Source organism: Epinephelus fuscoguttatus, linkage group LG4 (assembly GCF_011397635.1).
Source record: "Epinephelus fuscoguttatus linkage group LG4, E.fuscoguttatus.final_Chr_v1".
NCBI classification, from domain to species: Eukaryota; Metazoa; Chordata; class Actinopteri; order Perciformes; family Serranidae; genus Epinephelus; species Epinephelus fuscoguttatus.
Window position 1 is genome coordinate 44,174,259 of NC_064755.1, and position 20,837 is coordinate 44,195,095.

At 41.3% G+C, this 20,837-nt stretch overlaps 5 protein-coding genes across 15 annotated transcripts in view; 3 read left to right on the forward strand and 2 right to left on the reverse strand.

Moving 5' to 3' along the window:
- LOC125887032 (chemokine-like protein TAFA-5) overlaps window positions 1-11,109 on the forward strand; it is a 93,556-nt gene extending 82,447 nt beyond the window's left edge. For both annotated transcript variants that reach the window (XM_049573511.1, XM_049573512.1), the window contains one exon: window positions 7,944-11,109. In XM_049573511.1, the coding sequence (XP_049429468.1) occupies window positions 7,944-7,952 (9 nt within the window). In that variant the 3' untranslated portion in view covers window positions 7,953-11,109. The remainder of the gene's footprint in view (window positions 1-7,943) is intronic.
- Window positions 1-20,837, forward strand: part of LOC125887009 (E3 ubiquitin-protein ligase TRIM21-like) — a 403,613-nt gene that overhangs the window by 221,725 nt on the left and 161,051 nt on the right. The window lies entirely within an intron of this gene.
- Window positions 1-20,837, forward strand: part of LOC125887010 (E3 ubiquitin-protein ligase TRIM21-like) — a 400,559-nt gene that overhangs the window by 202,836 nt on the left and 176,886 nt on the right. The gene's annotated exons all lie outside the window — the stretch shown is intronic.
- Window positions 1-20,837, reverse strand: part of LOC125887021 (E3 ubiquitin-protein ligase TRIM21-like) — a 156,041-nt gene that overhangs the window by 63,215 nt on the left and 71,989 nt on the right. The gene's annotated exons all lie outside the window — the stretch shown is intronic.
- LOC125887007 (E3 ubiquitin-protein ligase TRIM21-like) overlaps window positions 1-20,837 on the reverse strand; it is a 144,184-nt gene that overhangs the window by 51,355 nt on the left and 71,992 nt on the right. The window lies entirely within an intron of this gene.

Sequence of the window (20,837 nt, forward strand, 5' to 3'; positions counted from 1 at the left end):
AATCAGACAGAAATCCAATTCTCCTTGGAGAGAAGGACAACTATTTACTTTGAATGTGAACACGGCGTGATGCAAATTCAGAGAGTGAATATCCTGTAAATGTTTTTTTAGAGCAAGAAAGATTTCAGCTGCTTGTTTTCTGCTCAGACAGAAACTCTCAGTTTGACTCTAACCTTCCTGTGAACAGTCAAAGGTTACATTTTCTGCTTTCTTCTCACTTTACTTCACTCAAGAATGTCAGCACATTTTCTCAAGTGCTCTACTTAAGTACAAATTTGAGGTAAATGTCCTTTGATTATTTTCAATTTATGCAACTTTATACTTTCACTTCACTTCATCTCTGAAGAAAATACTGTATTGTTAAATTCTTTCTCTCATATAAAGAGGTGAAACGAGCACAACCTGAAACATCTACAGCAGCAAAATGCAACATAATGCAATATTATGTTTATGACCTATTATTAGGTCAATATTTTACCACACAATGAAAACTTTTACTTTTATACTTCTTAATGCCTTGAACCTGGGGCTTTTTTTTAAACTCTGGCTCAATACTATCTCTCCCTTTTACCCCTACGCCTCATTTTCGTGTGCCGCCTTGCCCCTCAAAACAGAGTCACAAAGGGTAGTGGTTTCCTGTGAAATGGGACGACCTTTCGAGACACGTCCTCGGTAGCTGTCGATGCTGGACTTTGTAAACAAGTGCAACAAGTGTTGATGGACATTGCGAATATGCTTGCAGTGGTGATTTCTCTTGCGTGGGCTGCAGGCAGCCTTTCACAGTTGTTGGGTGGCTTATGATTTGTTCACAACTCAAACTTCACTCGATCAAACAAGTCATCAAATAAAAAAGGACACTGCTTCAGTACCAGACCACTAGCGGTGCTCTGTAGGCTAACGTTAGCAACCCATGCTCCTACCCTGCCAGTCTACACTGATATTAGAAGGGGGAGTGCGACATGGGAATATGTCAGATGTGGGCCTGTCATGCACAAATCAGCAATAATGTTGTGTTCACACCGGGCGGGAATAAAACAGTTTGCTAAAGTGAATTACATTTAAAGTCAATGTAAGATGCAGTTAGACGCAAATTCCTGCTGGGCAGCACGATGGATATAATGCGAGTGACTCGAAATACGCAAATTTAGTGAGTAGCGCAATTTTGCATCATACTCTTTTTTGCGTCAGTTGCAAACTCTGAAGTTCAGCAACTGATTCATGTTGCAATAGCCAATCAGCATTGAGATTCTTCAGAGATGTATGATGCAGAGACCGTACTGGTATAAGTTCATTCATTGATTCAGCAATTCGTGCGTATGAAGCATCGACACAGAATATTTTAGCGTTCAAACTTGCATGAGTAAGGCAACGTAAAGATTTGCATCACATTTAGTGTGAACACAACATAACAATGTAACGTTAGCTAGCTAGCTAGTCAGCTTCCAAGACATTGGGACACGAGCAATTTTTTGTAATGCTTGTAATTTAAAAAACACCTTAAGACACTGAAACATTAAACTAAGATAGGCTATGGTAATTCTAAAGTCTTTGTTGACAAAGAAAATACATTTGTTGTTCAATAAAGGCAAAAACACACAAAAAAACTACCAACTACAGTTTGCAAAGGACTAGTTTTTCCTGGGAATGTCTGGTAAATTGGAATAATTGCAGAGGCCGTCTGTAATCTTAATCCCATGCAAATCTGCCATGTCCATAATTTGTCATGTAAAACTTTAACAGCAAATTCCCTCCAATATTTGGCCAAACACAGAGGTCATGTGATAACATCAGTCTTGTGCTGTTAGGCATCTCTCCTGTTTCCTCTGCACTGTATTTCTGTCTCTTTCCCTGTCGAGAACTACAAAGGCTGTGTTGGTTATTTTAAATGAAAGATTTGACAGCAGGGTCATTTCTTAGTCACACGAGATCCCCAGGACCTACAAAAAGCTACAAGCAACTGTTAGACTGCTTAAAAGAAATTACCTCACAACCGTTGTTAGTGTTTTTTCTCTGAAAACAGCTGCGGCTGAAAATGATGCTATGAGAGCAACAGGAGTGAAACATGAAGTCATCACAATTTTGCTGATGTAACAAGAAGTATGATGCTGCCATGTGATTTTATATGTATTTTTTGGACTCTGCAGACACACTGTGATTTGAGGCTGCAGCTAACATTTAGCTCCATTAGCATGAACGTTAAGCTTTCCTTCGGCGTTGGTTAGCAGGTTAAACTGTGAGCATCATTTTCTCTCCATCTCTGAAACACTTTGCTGATATTGATAAGTGTCAGACTGTCATTTAGACTCTCTGTTTGATAAGTCCGTCTTCCTGTTTAGGCCCCTGTGCTGGCAATAGCAGTGGCCTGAGGTATTATAGTATTGGGTTGTCTGTCTCCGTACATACTTCCCATTCTCATGAACACCATATCTTAAGAATGCCTTGAGGGAATTTCTTTGAATTTGCCACAAACCTTCACTTGAACTCAACGAGGAACTGATTAGATTTTGGTAGTCGAACGTCAAAGATCAGTGTGATATCACAAAACATGTTTTTGGCCATAACTCAAGAATTCATGCGCTAATTAAGAAAACAATCACACAAATGTTCAACAAGATAAAAAAAATTGAAGCGATTACATTTTATATACAAATGGTTAAAGTTTCAGCTCCGCTATGACATCACAATGTTCTGAATAAAACACTTTTCTGACCATTATTCAGCATCATATCTCAGGAACAGAAGGGGAGACATTTGGTCAGATACTGAATTGGTGACTCTAATCTTGAAACTGATTGTATAGATCTTCTGTGTGTGAAGCATCCATGTTTTCACTGACATGGATGGAGACTGTCAGAGACACTGGGCTGCATACAACTGGGAGGCCGTAAATTCTAGTTTTTGTTGAATCTGCACCATGATAAGTCGTACTGTATTACCTGCTCGTAGTCTGTGTCTGCTCCGTAACCGTGGAAACAATCACTGGATCACCTCTGACACTGAGACATGATGATAACAAGGCAACATTTCAAGTCAAGACAGACTGCCTGGACATGAAAGATGAAGCTGTTGCTGATTAGGTGTGATTTTTCCATCGCGCTGTGTCACCTGAAAGCATCGGGGGAAAAGTGACCACCATGTGATGGTTTGTTGGATACTGAGGGCCAAAGGTCTTCCTTCCTGTTACGTCCTCCAGAACAAGACTGAAAACTGAAAGCAGGTCACAGTTTTTATGTTGTTTTCAGTGTTCACTTTGGCCTCAGGATGACCTCAGCTCAGTGTATCACAGCAGCACCTACTGTTTCTACAAAGACATTTCACGTGTGCTCTGACTGCAGCAAACACACTTTCACCTCCATGTTTAATCAGCTGTGAGCGGAGCGTTTAGGGCCAGCCTGAATGTCGATGCTGTTTTCAGAGTGATGTATGGTTCTCAGTGTAATCCAGCTCGTCCTTGTCTGACTCCGCAGACTCTTTTTAGGATTCCAGCTGCAGTCAGACAGGATGGACATGAATAATTCAGGGGCTGAACAGCTCAGAGGTTCTTCTTCTTCTTCTCCTACTTCTACTTCTTCTTCTTGTGAGGCTTCAACTGGATGCAATTACAGCTAGTTTTCAGTGGAGGGGACGGAAATGAATTGTCTCAGCTCTTCTCCAGAGCTTCATGTTTTTTAATCATAGTCTGAGAGCCTTCAGGAGGACACATCCACACAGCGCAGCCGCCAGAAGAAGATGTTGGCTTTGTACGTTTCTGCAAACCACAGATGCGTTGTATTTGTACCTTTCATATGTATCATATCAGTGTTTCTGAAGTGACTAGATTCGACTGTGTCATCAGGAGGTGGAGGGCAGATGGAGGGTATGACACGTAGGCAAGATGCCTGCCAAGCTGCAAACCACTGTCCAAGACAATCAAAAAATGAAGCGAGACATCAATCAGTACGTTCACATGATTGTCTGAATGAAATTGTACTAAATTGGATTTCTCAAAGTCGGACTAACATGGAGACTGGGAGTTGAATTCCTCCTGCATGTATACAGTCAATCAGACCCAAACTGGCCGAGGCGCTCTGAGCATGCTCCACAGTTTCTGCCCCAGGCTTTGACCTGGAAGTCCAACAGCATTAAATGTGTAAGAGAAGAAGACGCCGGTAACAACATGGAGAAATCTACATCCAGAGCTTTGGATTTTTGGACGGACCAAATGTACAGAGCTGTAAAGTTGTCCACCATGGTTCCAGTCTGTGTTGAAGAACGAGTCTCATGACAAAGGATCAATCTTGCAGCCTTTACGGGATTATACTGGAGACACAAATACAAACTTCACATACTGCAACAATGAGGAAGCCCTGTAGAGCAGTTCATCAAACATTCTTATATTCCTCCTCAGATAAACATCAAACCTAACTTTCCGTGTGTTCCCCACCACAATGTTTCCCCATTACAGTGTTTGCAAGGTCACTCCCCAGAGTGAGACCATTTAGGGCTGCTCAATTTTAGTAAACATGTTTTGCTTCTAACTTGACCTTAAGGGTGAAGTATTTCTCGGCCATTCCGCCCCCACATATGGGGGCATATCTCCACCTATCATAACAAAGTTGGACATACAGTACTTCAGTCAGTAAATAGATTCCCCTCCTGTGCTTGTATACCAGGACAAGGACAGGAGTCTAATAAAATGACCTCGTCGAGCTGTGACTGTAGCTCCGCTTCACTGTTCGTTGCTGTGTTAGACATCCCTCTTTTACCTGCCAGGATAAGGCCATGAAAAGAGAGACTTCGCTGCATTTACCAGCAAGTGGTAACCTCAGGTGCTGAAAAAAGAAGCCAGTTGTCACCTTAGAATTATAACGTTCTCTCTGACATTATTGTCAAAATTTATTATTCATATATTTTTATACTATAAAAACTGTATTTTTTTTTAAGTGATATGCATTTTTAGACTTTCGCTGACTGAAGAAAATGTTAAATAAAAGAAGATGTTCTTTTCTTAATTAGCTTCAACAACTACAGAACATAAAAAACAAGTCTACGAACAAGTGACTACTGAAACAAAAGTACCTTATTATCTTATACAGTATTCCTCAGGGGTTTTGGAGCTCTTTCTCTGAAAACAGCTGCCTGCTGTGGCTGAAATCGACGGCATTCAGTTTGAGTTCCAGCTCAGCTGCTTTTTAATTGGATGAAGGACTGTGTGGTTTTTAATTCTGCGGTCTGTGTGAGGCTCGTTTCCTCTAATGAAACCCAGCGGAGTCGAGACGCTCGTCGACACCAGCTGGAATATAAACATGAAGATGAGGACTCAAACTGAGCTGCTGTTGTTTTTAATCAACCCGGCTGAACCTAATCAATAACTTTATTTTTATGATTTTTATACAGATTTGTATTTTTAATTCACAGTAGCCACTTTGGAGTTACATAAGGAACCGATGCATATTGTTACATTTAAACCTCATTCATTACACTTCATCTAATGAGCACAGCTACAGTTATTCTGTCAGTATTTTATTTTATTTCTACAGTATCTGATCGTCCTGCTGTTTGTCTGACAGTGGTGGGATGTGACTAAGTACATTTACCAAGTATCTGACATACTTGTACTTCCATTCATTCTTCCACTACATCTCAGAGGGATACATTTTACTTTTTACTTCATTTACTGGCACGTTCATAATTTTTTACATTTAAAAACATAATATGTTTATGTGATATGATGCAGTACTGTAGGACTAATTTACCCACTTGTACACAACGTATATTAAATTGTCTTCACAGTGACGAACTACAACATTGAAATGCTCTTTATTTGAGGTGAATACTGGTAAAGTGGGACAGTTAAGCTTCATCATTGTTGTCTTTACATGTTCATATTTCTGTTGCTAGAGCTCAACACTGAGCTTATCATAAGCTAGTATTTGATTAAAATATATACATATATATATATACATACATATATATATATATATATATATGTGTGTGTGTGTTTTGTGGCTATGACATCACTTCCAGGGGTGTGGTCCACCACATTCAGCAACCTTGCAGTGAACTGCAGTAAAGAGTAAAATGACAGCCTTCTTGAGTAAAACATATTAGGAAATTGCAGATTAAATAGTCAACTGAAACCAGAGCAATGTATTCAGATAGAGTGTTTGTGAATTTGATAGTACGATTGTTTTATTGACAGTACAGTAGTACCATTGCCAATGGTGGGATAGTCAGTGGGCTAAAACTGTACATTAGTAGTTGAGGTAGCACGTTGAAAGGCAGATAGTTAAAGTGTTTATATGTTGTATTGACTTAAAAGTGGGGCGCACTGGTAGTTCACATGAGAAAGATGCGGCTAGCCCTTGTTGTAGCAGCATACCATACCATGACTTAGTCATACCAAACATTAGAAACAACACCAACATTGGTCCACAGGGGGAGCCACAGCGATCGGTCGCATTTTAGCCATTTTGAAGCATTTTTCTGTTGTTATAGCGCCACCCAGTTGCCAATTAGAGTTAAATTTCTCCAGTCACCTTGAGGCGTCCTGTTCTACATATCTACCAAGTTTAGTAAAAATCCATATGGCGGTTAGGCCTAGATAAGAAATGAGCTCTCTAGCGCCCCCATTTTGTTTGATGGGCTCAATAATGGAGGGTCTCTCAGATTATGTGTAGTCATATGCCTACAAAGTTGCGTGGTGATGGGTGAAACCCTTGAGATGTTCTACACCTTTATGTGATGAGCCACGCCCTCCGCAATATTCATTGCCTTATAGAAGCTCAGTTTGAGTAAGTTTTCCAACTTTTGCCAAGAGGGAACTTTAGATATTGCTCCCTAGATTATGTTCACCCACTTTCATGCAGATCGCTCAAACTTCCTAGGAAGAGATCCATTTGAAGTGTTTTTCAAAAAATTCAAAATGGTGGAAAATCTATATAAGCGGAAGTTATGGGTTCTTGAGGCAAATGTGTTCCTCATGAGGAGAGGTGCCCATTCAAAGTTTGACATTTCAATCGGTTGCTATAGCGCCCCCCTTTGGCCAATTGATGTAATATTGCTTCATTGGCATCCTCCCATGACCCTCTACCACTGTGCCAAATTTCACATGGATTGACCAAGTCAGTGAGGAGAAAAACGTGGAACACACACACACAGAGTTTTTGTCATTATATAGTAAGATGAATAGTTTGGGATTTTCATATATTCTGTTATGGGATGTAACAGTGAATCTGAATTTTTAAAAATCATACTCATATTAATCTTTTTTTTTATGTGATTTTCACACTGTCCCAGTTTGCCCATTGCAAATTGTTAAAGTGGAACAGAGTGCTACTGGTAAACTGGGACAGCCATTCGAGTCGTTCTAATAGGGTGACTGTGTTTTTATGTCTCTCATAAATTTAGCAAGCTAGTTGCTAGAATCTGCAGTACATACACCCCTCCATTAAAATAAGTGTTCTTTATTGTTCTTGTCTACATTATTATTGTGTATTGAATTCATTCGCCAACACTCAAACAACAGTAGAACGTTTTTTAGGTGTTGGCCAATAAAGGTGTCTCAGTTTGACAGAAGCACCTGGAAAGTGGTTCCCAACTGGTCCAGCCACGGGATCCTGAAATTTCCTCAGTCATTAGTTCATGGTCCACACAGTTTGATATATTCAGCATCATACTTGTGTTTGTCCACGTGGTCGAGCTGGTTTACTGTCTCTGTCAAGTAGCTGTCAGCTAGTCAGTCACTCTGCAGCGAGAAACAGCACTTCAAAATAAAAGCTTTGTGCCAGATATTCAATGTACTATATGGAACAAAAGACAGATTTTTATCATATTAATTTTTTTAAAATATTTATTTTTTTAAACATTTTTTGTACCATAATGTGACCTCATCAGACTCATATAGCTGAATGACCAGCAGATGCTGTGATTGGCTGTGACAGATTCTCATTTCTGTTTTCCAGGTCTCCTGACAGCGGCGGCGAGGACAAACGCTCCCCAGAGAGAGACTGGTTCCCATCGTCCATCGCCCATCATCGCCAAGCGGAGCATCCACTGCTGCCAATGCTGCTGATGAACCAGTCATCAGCCACTATCAGAGCTGAAGGGCGGGCGGGGGTATTGTCACTTCCTGCGTCATGCTTGAGCGACCTGTGGAAACTGCAGCCTGAAGTTCTTCTTTCTTTCTGGGAATAAAGTCTTTATTTACCAAGAGATCTGAAAACAGCGGACGAGCTGCTGGATGGATTTCCTTTTGTTTGGCACAAAAACTCTGTTTCGTTTTTACAGACCAAAGATGAACAGAGACGACGATGAGACGTTTTTAGACACACGAACCATAGCTATGTAAAGAAACAAACACATTGTGATATTATACAGTAAGTGACTTAACTGAGCAAAGTAAAAATTGTATATGAGTTCATGATAAAAACATGTATCTGTATGAGGAGAGCTGTTCATGTTTCTGTCGGGACAGTTCAGACGTTCATGTGCTGAACATCATTCAGGTGGAGAAGGTGGAAAGTCACTTCAGACGTTTTTATGATGAGAACATTAAACTTTGTGCACTTTTAGCAGAAACCTAAAGACACAACTTAGAGATTAGAGGCGGTCTTAGAAAAGCAGGGTGATGGAATGTAACTCAGTACATTTACTCTTAGAGAAACTGTGGTATTTTTCAACCTGGTCCTAATTTTCCCATATTTGACTTAAGGCCCAGATACACCAAACCAACTTCAACAACTAGTGGTAAAAAAAGTTGGCTGTTGAGTAGCTTCACGTCACCCGTGTCTCGGCCAACAAGTTGCACATGAACACACCGCAAAGACTACAGCTGACAGCCAACCAGCACGTACGTTCTGCGTCTGCGTGAGAGGAAATAACTCTCCACACTAGCAGACGGCAATAGCCTGTGTTCATCATTCAAAAAGGGGAAACAGGAAGACTGTCGTGAGGCTAGTTAGCCAGTTAGCACATTAACAACACAATCCAGTGCTGACAGAACAGAGCATATTTACTGTGCGCCAGTGAGCGATAACACAAACCATCAGGAAACGTTTCTGCTGAAGAGCTCAATGGATAAAGAAAAATAAAGCAAGTTTGTTTTGGTCTCACTCGCTCTTGACTTTAGCTCTTTGTTTACTTTCCTCACTTCCGTTTCTGTTCCAGTAAACTGAGCTGACTGCCAGTCAGAGTGATTCATTCACCGATGGGCTCCACTGTCGCTGAAGCCAATTTAACAAGTTAAATTTGCAAAAGAAAAAACCAACGGGGGACGGCACGGTGGTATGGTGGTTAGCATAAGCGTAAGAGGGTTGCCAGTTCGATCCCGGGCGTCTGTGTGGAGTTTGCATGTTCTCCCTGTGTCAGCGTGGGTTCTCTCCGGGCACTCCGGCTTCCTCCCACAGTCCAAAGACATGCAGGTTAATTGGTGACTCTAAATTGTCCGTAGGTGTGAATGTGAGTGTGAATGGTTGTTTGTCTCTATGTGTCAGCCCTGCGATAGTCTGGCGACCTTTCCAGGGTGTACCCTGCCCTCCCCCGCGACCCTCAAGAGGATGAAGCGGTTAGAAGATGAATGAATGAATGAAAAACCAACGGGGGTTGACAAGGGCAACAGTCACACTACACCAACTAGGGAGACAAAAGCTCACCGAAGGCCCAACACTGACCGTCAGCTTGGTGTGTCAGGGCCTCCATGGAGACAATTATCTGTGAAATAGCTCGGGCGTTTGTCAAAGTCAATGTACGCATATTAGAAGTGTTTGTCTTTGCCACTAACATTTCTCCAGCGAGATAGTCGCCAAGTTGGCAACACTGGCATGGAGTCCAGTGAAAATGAGATGGTGATTTCTTTTTTTTATCTGGTTACTCATTCAGTTTTGTTTTTTTCAAACGCAGTTGATCAGGTTGTTTGAACCGAGGGGTCCATGTCATTGGTCCGACGTCCCATTAGTCCGACGGTCCACGGTGCTGAACGGCTCCCGGCGGGCGTATTTCTACCTTGATGGTGCGCCTCAACCAGCTCTGGATCAGTTCCCGAACCGAGACGGATAGTATTTTGTGTCGGGGCATCATCGCATTGTGCTTGAAGACAGGCAAGAATTAGCATGTTCGCAACAATGTGAAAATAGGGTCCAGGTTGAAAAACACCAAAGTTTCCCTTTATATACACATTTAATGTACTCCTGGTGGACATATTACACATCGACGTCCAACTATATTATATTCTTGGAGACGTTTGGTATCAGTGTGCAAAGTTTCCACCTTTCATCATGAAAACTGCAGAATTCTGAATGACTTCCGTCTCGTCTCCTCCACACTACATTATGCATTCAGTCAGATTTCACATTCTCCAGTGCCACGTGCAGTCAGCATGGTAGGTTTTAATCAAACAAGAGGCAAACCATTTCACACTAGAATTATGTCTGTTTGGGGGAGAGAAGCATTAAATGTATTTTCAAAAGCCTAAAGTTCTATATTTAACAGTTTTATATGTTGTATCTTTGTAGAGAACTTTATTTAACACATCGCTGCTGTTTAAAGCTCGCTCTCGGTTTCTGACGGTCAAACTGTTTCTCAGCAGGAGGGAGGAAGACTTTTCATACCACTTTCTCATCAGTCAACCTTTATGAAGCATTTATAAGTTGTAACCAATGGTTTTATTACTTGTTAATCATTAATGAAGTATTAATATCTAAACTTATGGTTCCCTAGTTAGTGAAAAATTGCTTTGGGTGTTTATGTCTGCAGTTTTTCTTCTTATAATAATCCATCAAGCCTGCAGCTGAAAATGTGATGAAGTTATTCACTGTATATAAAGAGAATGTCAGAGAGCTGAATTAAAGAGCTAATAAGACAAATGAAGTGTCCTGATGGTGGAGGGATTAGCATTAATAAGTAATTAGTTAGCAATAAAGTCATCAGTTACAACTTCAAAATCTTTTTTAATGAGAAAGTGGTGTTGAGTTTTCTTCAGTTATTGTAGGTTATGTACACCAAATCCCAGAATGCAATGTGTCTGTAGGTCATTGCGTTATTTACTCATGTCAGTCTCCATCAGCTGGAGGAGGTGAACTCACCGTCTGTGTTTTCTCTGCCAGTATGAACCATATTTTTCATTAAACAGAAAACACGAGTTCTTCTGTGTTTCATCTCAAAGGTTTTCTTCTCATGACAGATTACAGAGTTTTGTGTGGAAGACAAAAGAACAAGGTAAGAAACTGTTTTCCAAATACCATAGGCCACGTCTTAGTGACGCGCAGATTGGCTCTGACGTTGTTTGAATCAATATGTATGTATAGATCATCCACCCGCCGCCCACCTGAGTGAATTACTTTCTGTTGCCCCACTGCCTCTGCAGGGAGGGAATTTTATTCTGTAAGGGGCCGTACATGTGCCGCGTTTTTTGTGCCCTCAAATTCAGTAATGTCACTGCAGCAAATATTTTGGGGCATTTCAGCAGTACACTAAAAACTGTAGTTATAAACTTGACAGATGAAACAGAACCAGACTTTCAGCTTCTAAAATAATCAACAAAGATAATCAGCAGAAAGCAGCTCTAACTGCAATCTGCGCATCACTACGGTGCTGTCTTCTTGGGGTTAAGCATCACGCTGTAACATTAGAGACACAAGAAAATGCCAAAAATCTGTTGAGTAGCAGATTGTAAAACAAATAGACCAAACTGTGTGCTGTTAACAGGATGGTTATTTACAGAAGACACAGCCTATGATGCCTGGTGAGTCAAATATGTAAAGGTGTAAAGCAAATGCTCAGGTTCAGACTTGCAAACAATTATTAGACATGTCTCTAAAACAAACATTTATTTGACAAGAAATAAATGTCTACAGACTTGTAAATATTGTAATTCAAACACACAGCAAACTGCATTGGCATCTACAGGATCTTTGGTTTTCTATCCCCAGAGGGGGCGCTGTGCAACATAACCGTATGTGCTGCTCTGGTCTATGATGTAAGGTGCCTTCAGGGGCAATTGTGTTTTACCCTGTTCATGAGATCAACACATGAATGTGGTAATCAAGACGTCTTTAATTAAAAGGTTTGACTGGTGTGAGTTCACACTTTCACCAGGGTATTTCATGGTTTTTGGAGAGATAAACTGCTGCGAGTCAATAATGATGCCGAGGGCACCTTTGAATGTCTGTATGAGAGGCCAAAGGTTTTCAGCCAACTCCAATATCAGCCGTCCACACTGTGATTAAACTTTCAGAGCAATAGAAGTAGTATAGTGAGCACGAAAGTCTACTTGGGATTACTGTGACGCTGACCTCGTCAAATATCAAAGTTTGGTCATGGACTTTCCATGTCCACATACGACATGGAAGGTACCCTGGGTGTGTTGGTTGTTGACGTTCTGGGACACCGTGTCAAGTTCTGCCTCTTACATGCATTGTCTTCTTTCAAAATACACTTCCGTTTTCATAGGATATTCAACGTTTACATACAGTCTCTTTCAAAATAAATGCACTTAGTCAGCATAACACCCCATTTCCCGTTTAGGAAAAAAGAACAGATTTTGGCTTTAGAATCTTACGGGACACGAACACTGCTCTCTCAGGTGAAAGTCGGTGTTTGTTGAACCTAATGCCACAGCTCCAATCTGCTCAATTTTGACTTTCGCCGCTTTAACTTTTGTTGTTGTCCTGCCGTGTTTCCCCCTGACACCATCAACCCAGCCACGCATCATGCCCATGGTAAAGGACAGCTTTTATAGTCTGTGTCTGACACCGCAAGTCACTGCCCAAGCTCAGGATTTCGATGACTTCAGAGTTCGACTTCGACTACATCTCTTCCTAGGAAGTTTGAGCGATCTGCATGAAACTGGGTGAACATAATCTAGGGAGCAATATCTAAAGTTCCCTCTTGGCAAAAGTTGGAAAACTTCCTAAAACTGAGCTTCTATAAGGCAATGAATATTGCGGAGGGCGTGGCTCATCACATAAAGGTGTATAACATCTCAAGGGTTTCATCCATCACCACGCAACTTTGTAGGCATATGACCACACATAATCTGAGGGGACCCCTCCATTATTGACCCCATCAAACAAAATGGGGGCGCTAGAGAGCTCATTTCTTATCTAGGCCTAACCGCCATATGGATTTTTACTAAACTTGGTAGATATGTAAAACAGGACGCCTCAAGGTGACTGGAGAAATTTAACTCTAATTGGCAACTGGGTGGCGCTATAACAACAGAAAAATGCTTCAAAATGGCTAAAATGGGACCGATCGCTGTGGCTCCCCCTGTGGACCAATGTTGGTGTTGTTTCTAATGTTTGGTATGACTAAGTCATGGTATGGTATGCTGCTGCAACGAGGGCTAGCTGCACCTTTCCCATGTGAACTACCAGTGCGCCCCACTTTTAAGTCAATACAACATAAACAATTTAACTATCTGCCTTTCAACGTGCTACCTCAACTACTAATGTGCAGTTTTAGCCCACTAACTATCCCACTATTGGCAATGGTACTACTGTACTTTCAATAAAAACTCTGTCTGAATACATTGCTATCCTTAATGGGTTCAGTTGACTATTTAATCTGTAATATCCTATGACCTGTATCCCAAACACACACCATGTAAAACTGTACGTGGGCAACTGTGCACTCAATGGGTATGGACGAGTTTTATATTATTTGACAACTAACTGACTAACTACTAAGCAACTAACTTCTTAAACGAGTTAAAGGTCAGTGGAAATTTGAGCTGTAAAGATTAAATCAACCTCATTCAAGTCCTCTGACCCACAAGACTACGTAAGTCGTATGTTCAGACCTCTGAATACAACTCCCAGAGCATTTCCTAAACTAGCACACCTACAGCTGGACCACAGAATAGCTTGGATGACTGTTGGTGATCACAGGTTTAAACATGGGGGTCGCAGTTGCACCAAAACTGTGTGGTTAGGTTGAGAAACAACATGATAGTTTGGCTTAAAATAAGTACGTTTGTTACTAAGATCACATAACTTATAAAATACAATCACTTTACAGCACAGCTATACAGCTTTTTGTAATTACCTCTCTATATAGTAGTTTTATTGTTTGTGGCGGGTCCGCCATACCTACACTGTCCCCATAAACAACTGATTCACAAAAACTTATGTATGTATGCAGTTGAGAACAATGTTATCTCAATATCGTCTTCACTGTTGACTGTTCAGTCTCCTGCAGTCATGTCCGAGTTTTTTTGAGTTACTGCTAATGCTAACTGAACTTCCTCCTCCTGCTGCTGCTGCTTCATATTAAAAGCATTCAGCTGGCTTTTATTGTGAAGGAGCAACAGAAAACACAGTGTGTTCTTCACTTAAGATACACCAGCTGTTCTTCTGTCAGAGCAGCTGCTCGAGGAGCGCTTGGTGTAAACCTGACTCTCTTTTACCACGGTAACCACAGGTGTCACAACCCAATCATCCACGTCTGACACCTGAAGGATTGCGTCTTTAAAGAAGTTGAAATGTCAGTTAAAGTGTGGCAGTGAAAGGAACAGGGAAGTGTCCCTTTAAATATGAGTGCTGTGTGAATTAGAGATGTCAAAATGTAAATGGCAGCAAAGTGCTGAAAAGAGTTGAAATGTCAGTTGAAGTTTGAGTGATACAAGGAGCAGGAAGTGTCAGGTTGAATGTAGCTGATTAAGTGCAGGTGCTCCCCACTGAAGTTATAAAAGGTGTGAAATGTGAGGCTCTGAAAAATCAGTTCATGTGAAAGTGCTGAAAAGAGCTGAAGTGTCAGGTGAAGAAGAGGTGATCAAAGCAGCTGAGGAGTCAGTTTACGTGTAACTGCTGAGTGAACACGAGGTGTCGATTCAGGTCTAAAACCCAGGTGACGTTATACCTGTCAGTGCTCGGACGGATCAAATCTAAGCACTAGCAGAGCTGATCTTCTTCCAGGAGCTGTTTATAAGTGTGAAGGCCTGTCGTCCGAGGGACAGATGTAAAGCTCTGGGTAGCCCTGCACTAACATGATCAACTTTTCCGTATTTATCGGACTGAATATTTACAGAAGAAGAGAAAGATATCTGTCGGCTGTGATTGGTTTGTAACCCGACTCCTGTCTGACTGCTGAGCGTGGACACTTCCTGTGTCTGTCCTTTCAAATTAAACTCCCACATGGTCCAGTCATATAGGTTATTGTGACAAAGCGCAGCTCCTGATAGAGTTTAACATTTGTTTTTGTTTTTCCTGCAACTAAGCGACCAATGAAATCTTGCCAACTAATGACCTTTCTGGTCGACTAACGTTTGGTAGAGTATTAGGAGGCAGCCCTATGGATCACCCTGGCGTGGGAAGCCAACCTGTGCCTGGATCTGCTTGAAAAGTTGGTATTGAGTACAATTCATGTGTACTCGCGTCCTGTTTGCATCAAGTGTGAAGACCAGCTGCACCAAACCAGGAAGTGGACGGCTTTTTAATCAACACATTCTGATCCTAACTCGTCAAATACTGCCATTTTGTCAGTTGACCTACGTGTCAAAATATGTGCCAGACCTTTGTGCAAATGAGTGAAGTTTACTGAAATACTGAAATCCGTCAGTCAACAGTATTGACTGACGGATAAGGAAAACTCCCCCCCCAAAAAAACCTTTAACAGGGGACAAAACGTACAGGTGCGTCTCATACAGACACTAAGGTGTGCCCCTGGCATATTTTGCAGCGTCGTATTTTGCCACCCTGGGAGCGAGACCAGGCTGTTACAAACCTGCTTGTACACAGACTGTGTGCCAGATGTGCGCATCCAGATACAGACAGGGGTGAGAACAGATACAGCCTCATCTCCCAGATCATTGGTGCTTTATTTTAATGTGGTTTATTACTTTAACATATATATATATATGTATAAATTGTTCCAGCCAGGTTGGGTCGTTCCCCTCCGATGTCTCCCTAAAGATTTCGCCCTTGTTGTAAACAGGTGATTTGTATCCACAGCTGGTTCCTCAGACTGACGGCTGTTACAGACTCACTCGTCTCCCTGTCAAACAGAAGCCTTCAGACGTTTCCAGAAGTTTTCCTGCTGATTTCAGCGACTGAATGTGTCAGTTTTCAGGCTTCAGATGAACTAAAAATACAGAGCAGAATGTAGGCTGAGCTCTCTGAGGCTTCTCTGCTCTTACATTATCCTTTTTTATTTATTAACTTTATATCCTGGCCTACTTCTCCCCCCTCCTCAGCACTATTAGCCCACTTTCACACACAGAACAGGAAATCGCCAGAAACCTGCTCCTCTGGATCACTGAGAGCTGACAGGAAGTCATCACAGCGGCTTTAAAGTTCATTTACAGCAGCAGCTGAATTAGACGTCATCAATCATGTCTTTTATTTGAATCATATAAATCCAAATGTTTGAACTTACCTGCACCTGCAGACTCCAAAATGAACCTCAAAACCACTTTCTGCAGACTTCCAGAGAGGCCGCTCAGCTTTAGACTTTTATCTAATTTAAGTCCAGTATTCACTGTGAGATTTTGGGCTGTCCCACATGAAAGACGACCACTGTGAAAGAAACGTGGCGATATCTTCAGTCGTGGCTCTGAAACAGTGGTCCTACGTCGCACAGTGAGAGAGGTTCAAGTATAGCCACTGTCACGTTCTTGAGATCAAAGACAGTCTGGGATAAAATTCTGACAGTGTCAGGAATTTGGGATGACCACCTCACTGTGTGACTGCTGCTACCACCTACGTCTACTAACCAACCAATAGAAATGCAGCATGAAATGACGCACTGATCAGCGCTAAACCCAAACAGACAGACAGATAGAATAAATGTGTGTGATTCCAGCAAAGAGGAAAACCTTGTGAAGCCTTGTCTGTATGACGTGTCCTCCAGCTCTGACCATGATCGCGTAAAGAAGGATGAAGCATGGAAGGAAATAGAGGCGGAGCTACAGCTGCCAGGTGAGACACCGAGCAGCTAGCAAACACACACACACACACACACACACACACACACACATACACACACTGCTGTATATAGTGCCCACAAAACTTTAGGTTATTTAATAATGTGAGTCTCTATGTTGAGCTTCACAGGTGGAGGAGTAATAACCCTGCAGCATCCTTGTGCACTCAGTATGGGAAGATATCACATCGTCAGTGTAGCCTGTGATTTAGTAAGTGCTGTCATCGTACAGTCTGCAGACATCAAACTTGATGTCGTACCCAAGTTTATTAGATCCATGTCGCACAGTGTAGCTGCACTAAATTTATAAGACTGATAAAATCTCAGTCTGTAGGAGGCTTTACAGCAATATGGATGTGACACTATGAACGACAGGAACAAGAATCAAGATCATTATCACAACAATCAGTTTGTAGCCAGGGCGTAAATATAGACAGTGCAGGCAGTGTGATTGCACTGGGGCCCCAGAGGATGGGGCCCGTGAGAGCAGGCCCTTGTAAGTGATTCAGATTGCCACCTTGGAAATAAACCTGTGGTCAAAGATTATTCATTTAAGAAGAGGCACCATTTGCTTTATATGTCAGACAGGCAAACCCATCTGTGTCATGATTTAATTTTACCAGAAGTCCAATAGCATTAAATGTGTAAGAGAAGAAGAAGCCGGTAACAACATGGAGAAATCTACATCCAGAGCCGTGACTTTTTGGACGGACCAAATGTACAGAGCTGTAAAGTTGTCCACCATGGTAGCAGTTAGCTGCTAGCTAACCGTAGCTAACTTGTTTGTCCATTGTTTGGTCTGTGACATAATAGGTCAACAGGAAAAAGGTCCAATACTAACAAGCTGAAAGGGGGCATATCTCCACCTATCGTAGAGGAGTCGCACATACTTGGCTCAATAAATGGATTCCCTGGGCCGTCGGTGGCTTGGTGGGTAGAGCAGGCGCCCCATGTACAAGGCTGTCACCACAGCAGCCCGGGTTCAAATCCAGCCTGTGGCCCTTTGCTGCATGTCATCCTCCCCCTCTCTCTCCCCCTTTCATGCTTACCTGTCCTGTCCAATAAAGGCAAAATGCCCTAAAAAATATCTTTAAAAACAAAAATAAATGGATTCCCCTCCCGTGCTTGTATACTGTGACAAGGACAGTAGTCCAGTTAGATGTCCTCGTCCAGCTGTAACCGTAGCTCCATTTAACTGTGCGTGTAAATGTACTGAGTGTCTTTCAGGAAATTCCTGCATATTATAACTTAGATTAATAATGGAGATAAGTGTCTGCTGTCACGCTAAAAGGAAGTGATGTGAAAAAAATGTCCTCCAAAATGAGACATTTTAGTCCATCATTTAGTGTCACTATAATCACAAAAACGTGATTAATGTCACGCTGAGATGTAGCAGTAACACTTAGTGATGATTCCTCCTCCTCTTCCTCCTCCTCCTCCCTCTGTCGTCATGGCTGCAGGGAGTTGAGCTGATGTCAGCCAGTCATCATGCTCCATTTAACATCACTAACAGCTTGAATACATTAACACCTTCTATTACACCTCTTCTGCTGGGACTGTGTGTGTGTGTGTGTGTGTGTGTGTGTGTGACTCAACTATCTCATGCCCAACTCCTCATAAGGACCAGCTCCAGTCCCTGATTGGCTGACCGACCAATTTCGCAATACATGACCCGTTTCCTGCTGTAAAGCAGATTTTTTCCGCGAAACTTCGGCACCGGTGTCAGAAGCTTATTACAGAGCCACTAAGTAACCTATGTAAACGCTGACAGTCTGATTTTACTGTGGCCACCACCCTGTGCAACCCACATTATTTTCATCATGATATATTTAGGAAAATATGCTACCTGTTGCATCTTTAACATAACCTTCTTTCACATGAAAAACATATTTTAAAAAAAATCAGCAAAAAGTCTTTTTACTAGGCTATATGACACATATTAATTCCCTCCCTAATATATGTTTTATAGTGCTGTGAAAACATCAACACATTTCTCCTTCAAACACCTGATTCAGTCATGTTTCTCACCAAAAGCTACATTTTACAAGATTACATTGAACACATCATGAGAACCTTATAATCTACCTTTGCCCAGTGCTCATTTTCACTGAATAGAGCTTGAATGCTTCACAATGTAAATGAGTGCAAACTCTGTGAGATGTTGGAGGCAGCCACCACCCTGCTTAGAGGAAACGATAACTTGCTATTAACAGCTAACAGCTAACTGCTAACAGCTAACAGCTAACAGCTAACTTAACAAGCTCTGTTCCTGCTGATTTCATGTTCTTTCTCTCCACATCCACTCCTCTCAGTAGTGTCGTGGTAGTTGAGTCGTTTTGACATGATAACATCACAGCGTGTCACTAAAAAGGCCTCTAGGCTTTGCTGTGTAGTTATGTTGTTGTGGCCTGATGTCATATTTCAAAATAATAGTAGTAATAGTTTCAGTAATAAAATAGCAAAAGATAAACATTTTGATGGGTTTTTTTCCCCATCAGTGGCGCCCCCTGTGGATGATGGCGCCTTTAGCATTCACCTGTAGGCTACTGCCTATGGACAAGACTGACACAGGAGTGCGTCATATAGAGACGTGTAGGTTCACTGACAAAGCACTTGGTTGTTTGCATGTATCAGTGTACCATGAAAAATAAGGTGAATTAAATTTGTGGGAATTTTCCTTTGTTTTCTTTTAGCCAGCAATACAAACACTACAGAACTGAGATCATGTTCACCACCTTTATTCCACACTCTTGTTTTGCACTGGCAGTTCAGTGATGTCCCAGCAGTCGTCGCCTTGACCAGACTTGAAATAAAATCCTGTGTGAAACCAAGGAAAAATGTGATCAAGAACGTAACCTTCAAAAAGAGATGTGTCCTCAGTGCTCCACCACTGATATGTGATTCTAGAAACTGATGAATTAATTTAGCAGGCAAAACAATCACGGCCAAACGAGCCAGCTGGGGAAACATGATTGCTCAATTACAGTCGCTCTCATTTGCAAACCGCGCTGGTGGACTCATGTTCGCCCCTGTGTTTGGACAAAAATAAAGTGCTGTCTTGGACGCCTCCCCACGGTAGATAAAACATGATAAAGTGCCCTGCATGCTTGAAAATGAGTTGGCCTCTATGTGCATCTGAACGGTGAAATAATCAGATAAGATAAGATGAACCTTTATTGATCGTCAGAGGGGAAATACAGAAATGGTGAGGGGAATGAATGAATGAATGACTTTATTTTGAGCAAAATAAATAAGTATAAACAAAAGAAGCAAAACAGACATGCTCAAAAGGGAGCAGGAAGAAGTGTGTACTTATTTAATCAGTTGTCATGTCTCATTTGAAAAAGAAATTGTCAACAAATATTCCAAACTTATTTACAACCATTAATAAAGATAAATAAACAACAGTCTCAGATATTAAATATAAAACCCCTCTCAACCAAGTCCAGATGAATAAACAAACCAACCCATCCTCATCACCATCACTCTTCTTCTGCACACCTCCTAAATATACTGTCTGTGCATCGTTTTAATAAATGTAGATGAGAATAGAATAAAAATAAAGAAGTGAGGTTCATTTTTTGTTCTTTTATTGTCATAATTCAGACGACTGCCCACTCAGAGTCACAGTAAACATCTTCTATTAGCTTATTATTAGTATTTATTAAACGTGTGTAGGAGCTGGAGCAGACGGGTTTATTTAAATTATCTGTCAGAAGGAATTTAAATCAACACCAAAATGATTCCAAGATTTCAATGAATGTATTTTACCTCACAAAGATTTTACCCTTTTGAATAATAATAGTAATAATAATTATAATAATCATAGGAAGAAGAAGAAGAAACTTTATTTATACAGCACCTTTCAAAACAGTTACAAAGCTTTCAACAATAAAAGACAAAGCAAATAAAACAAGATAGAAACAATAAAGACTGAACAC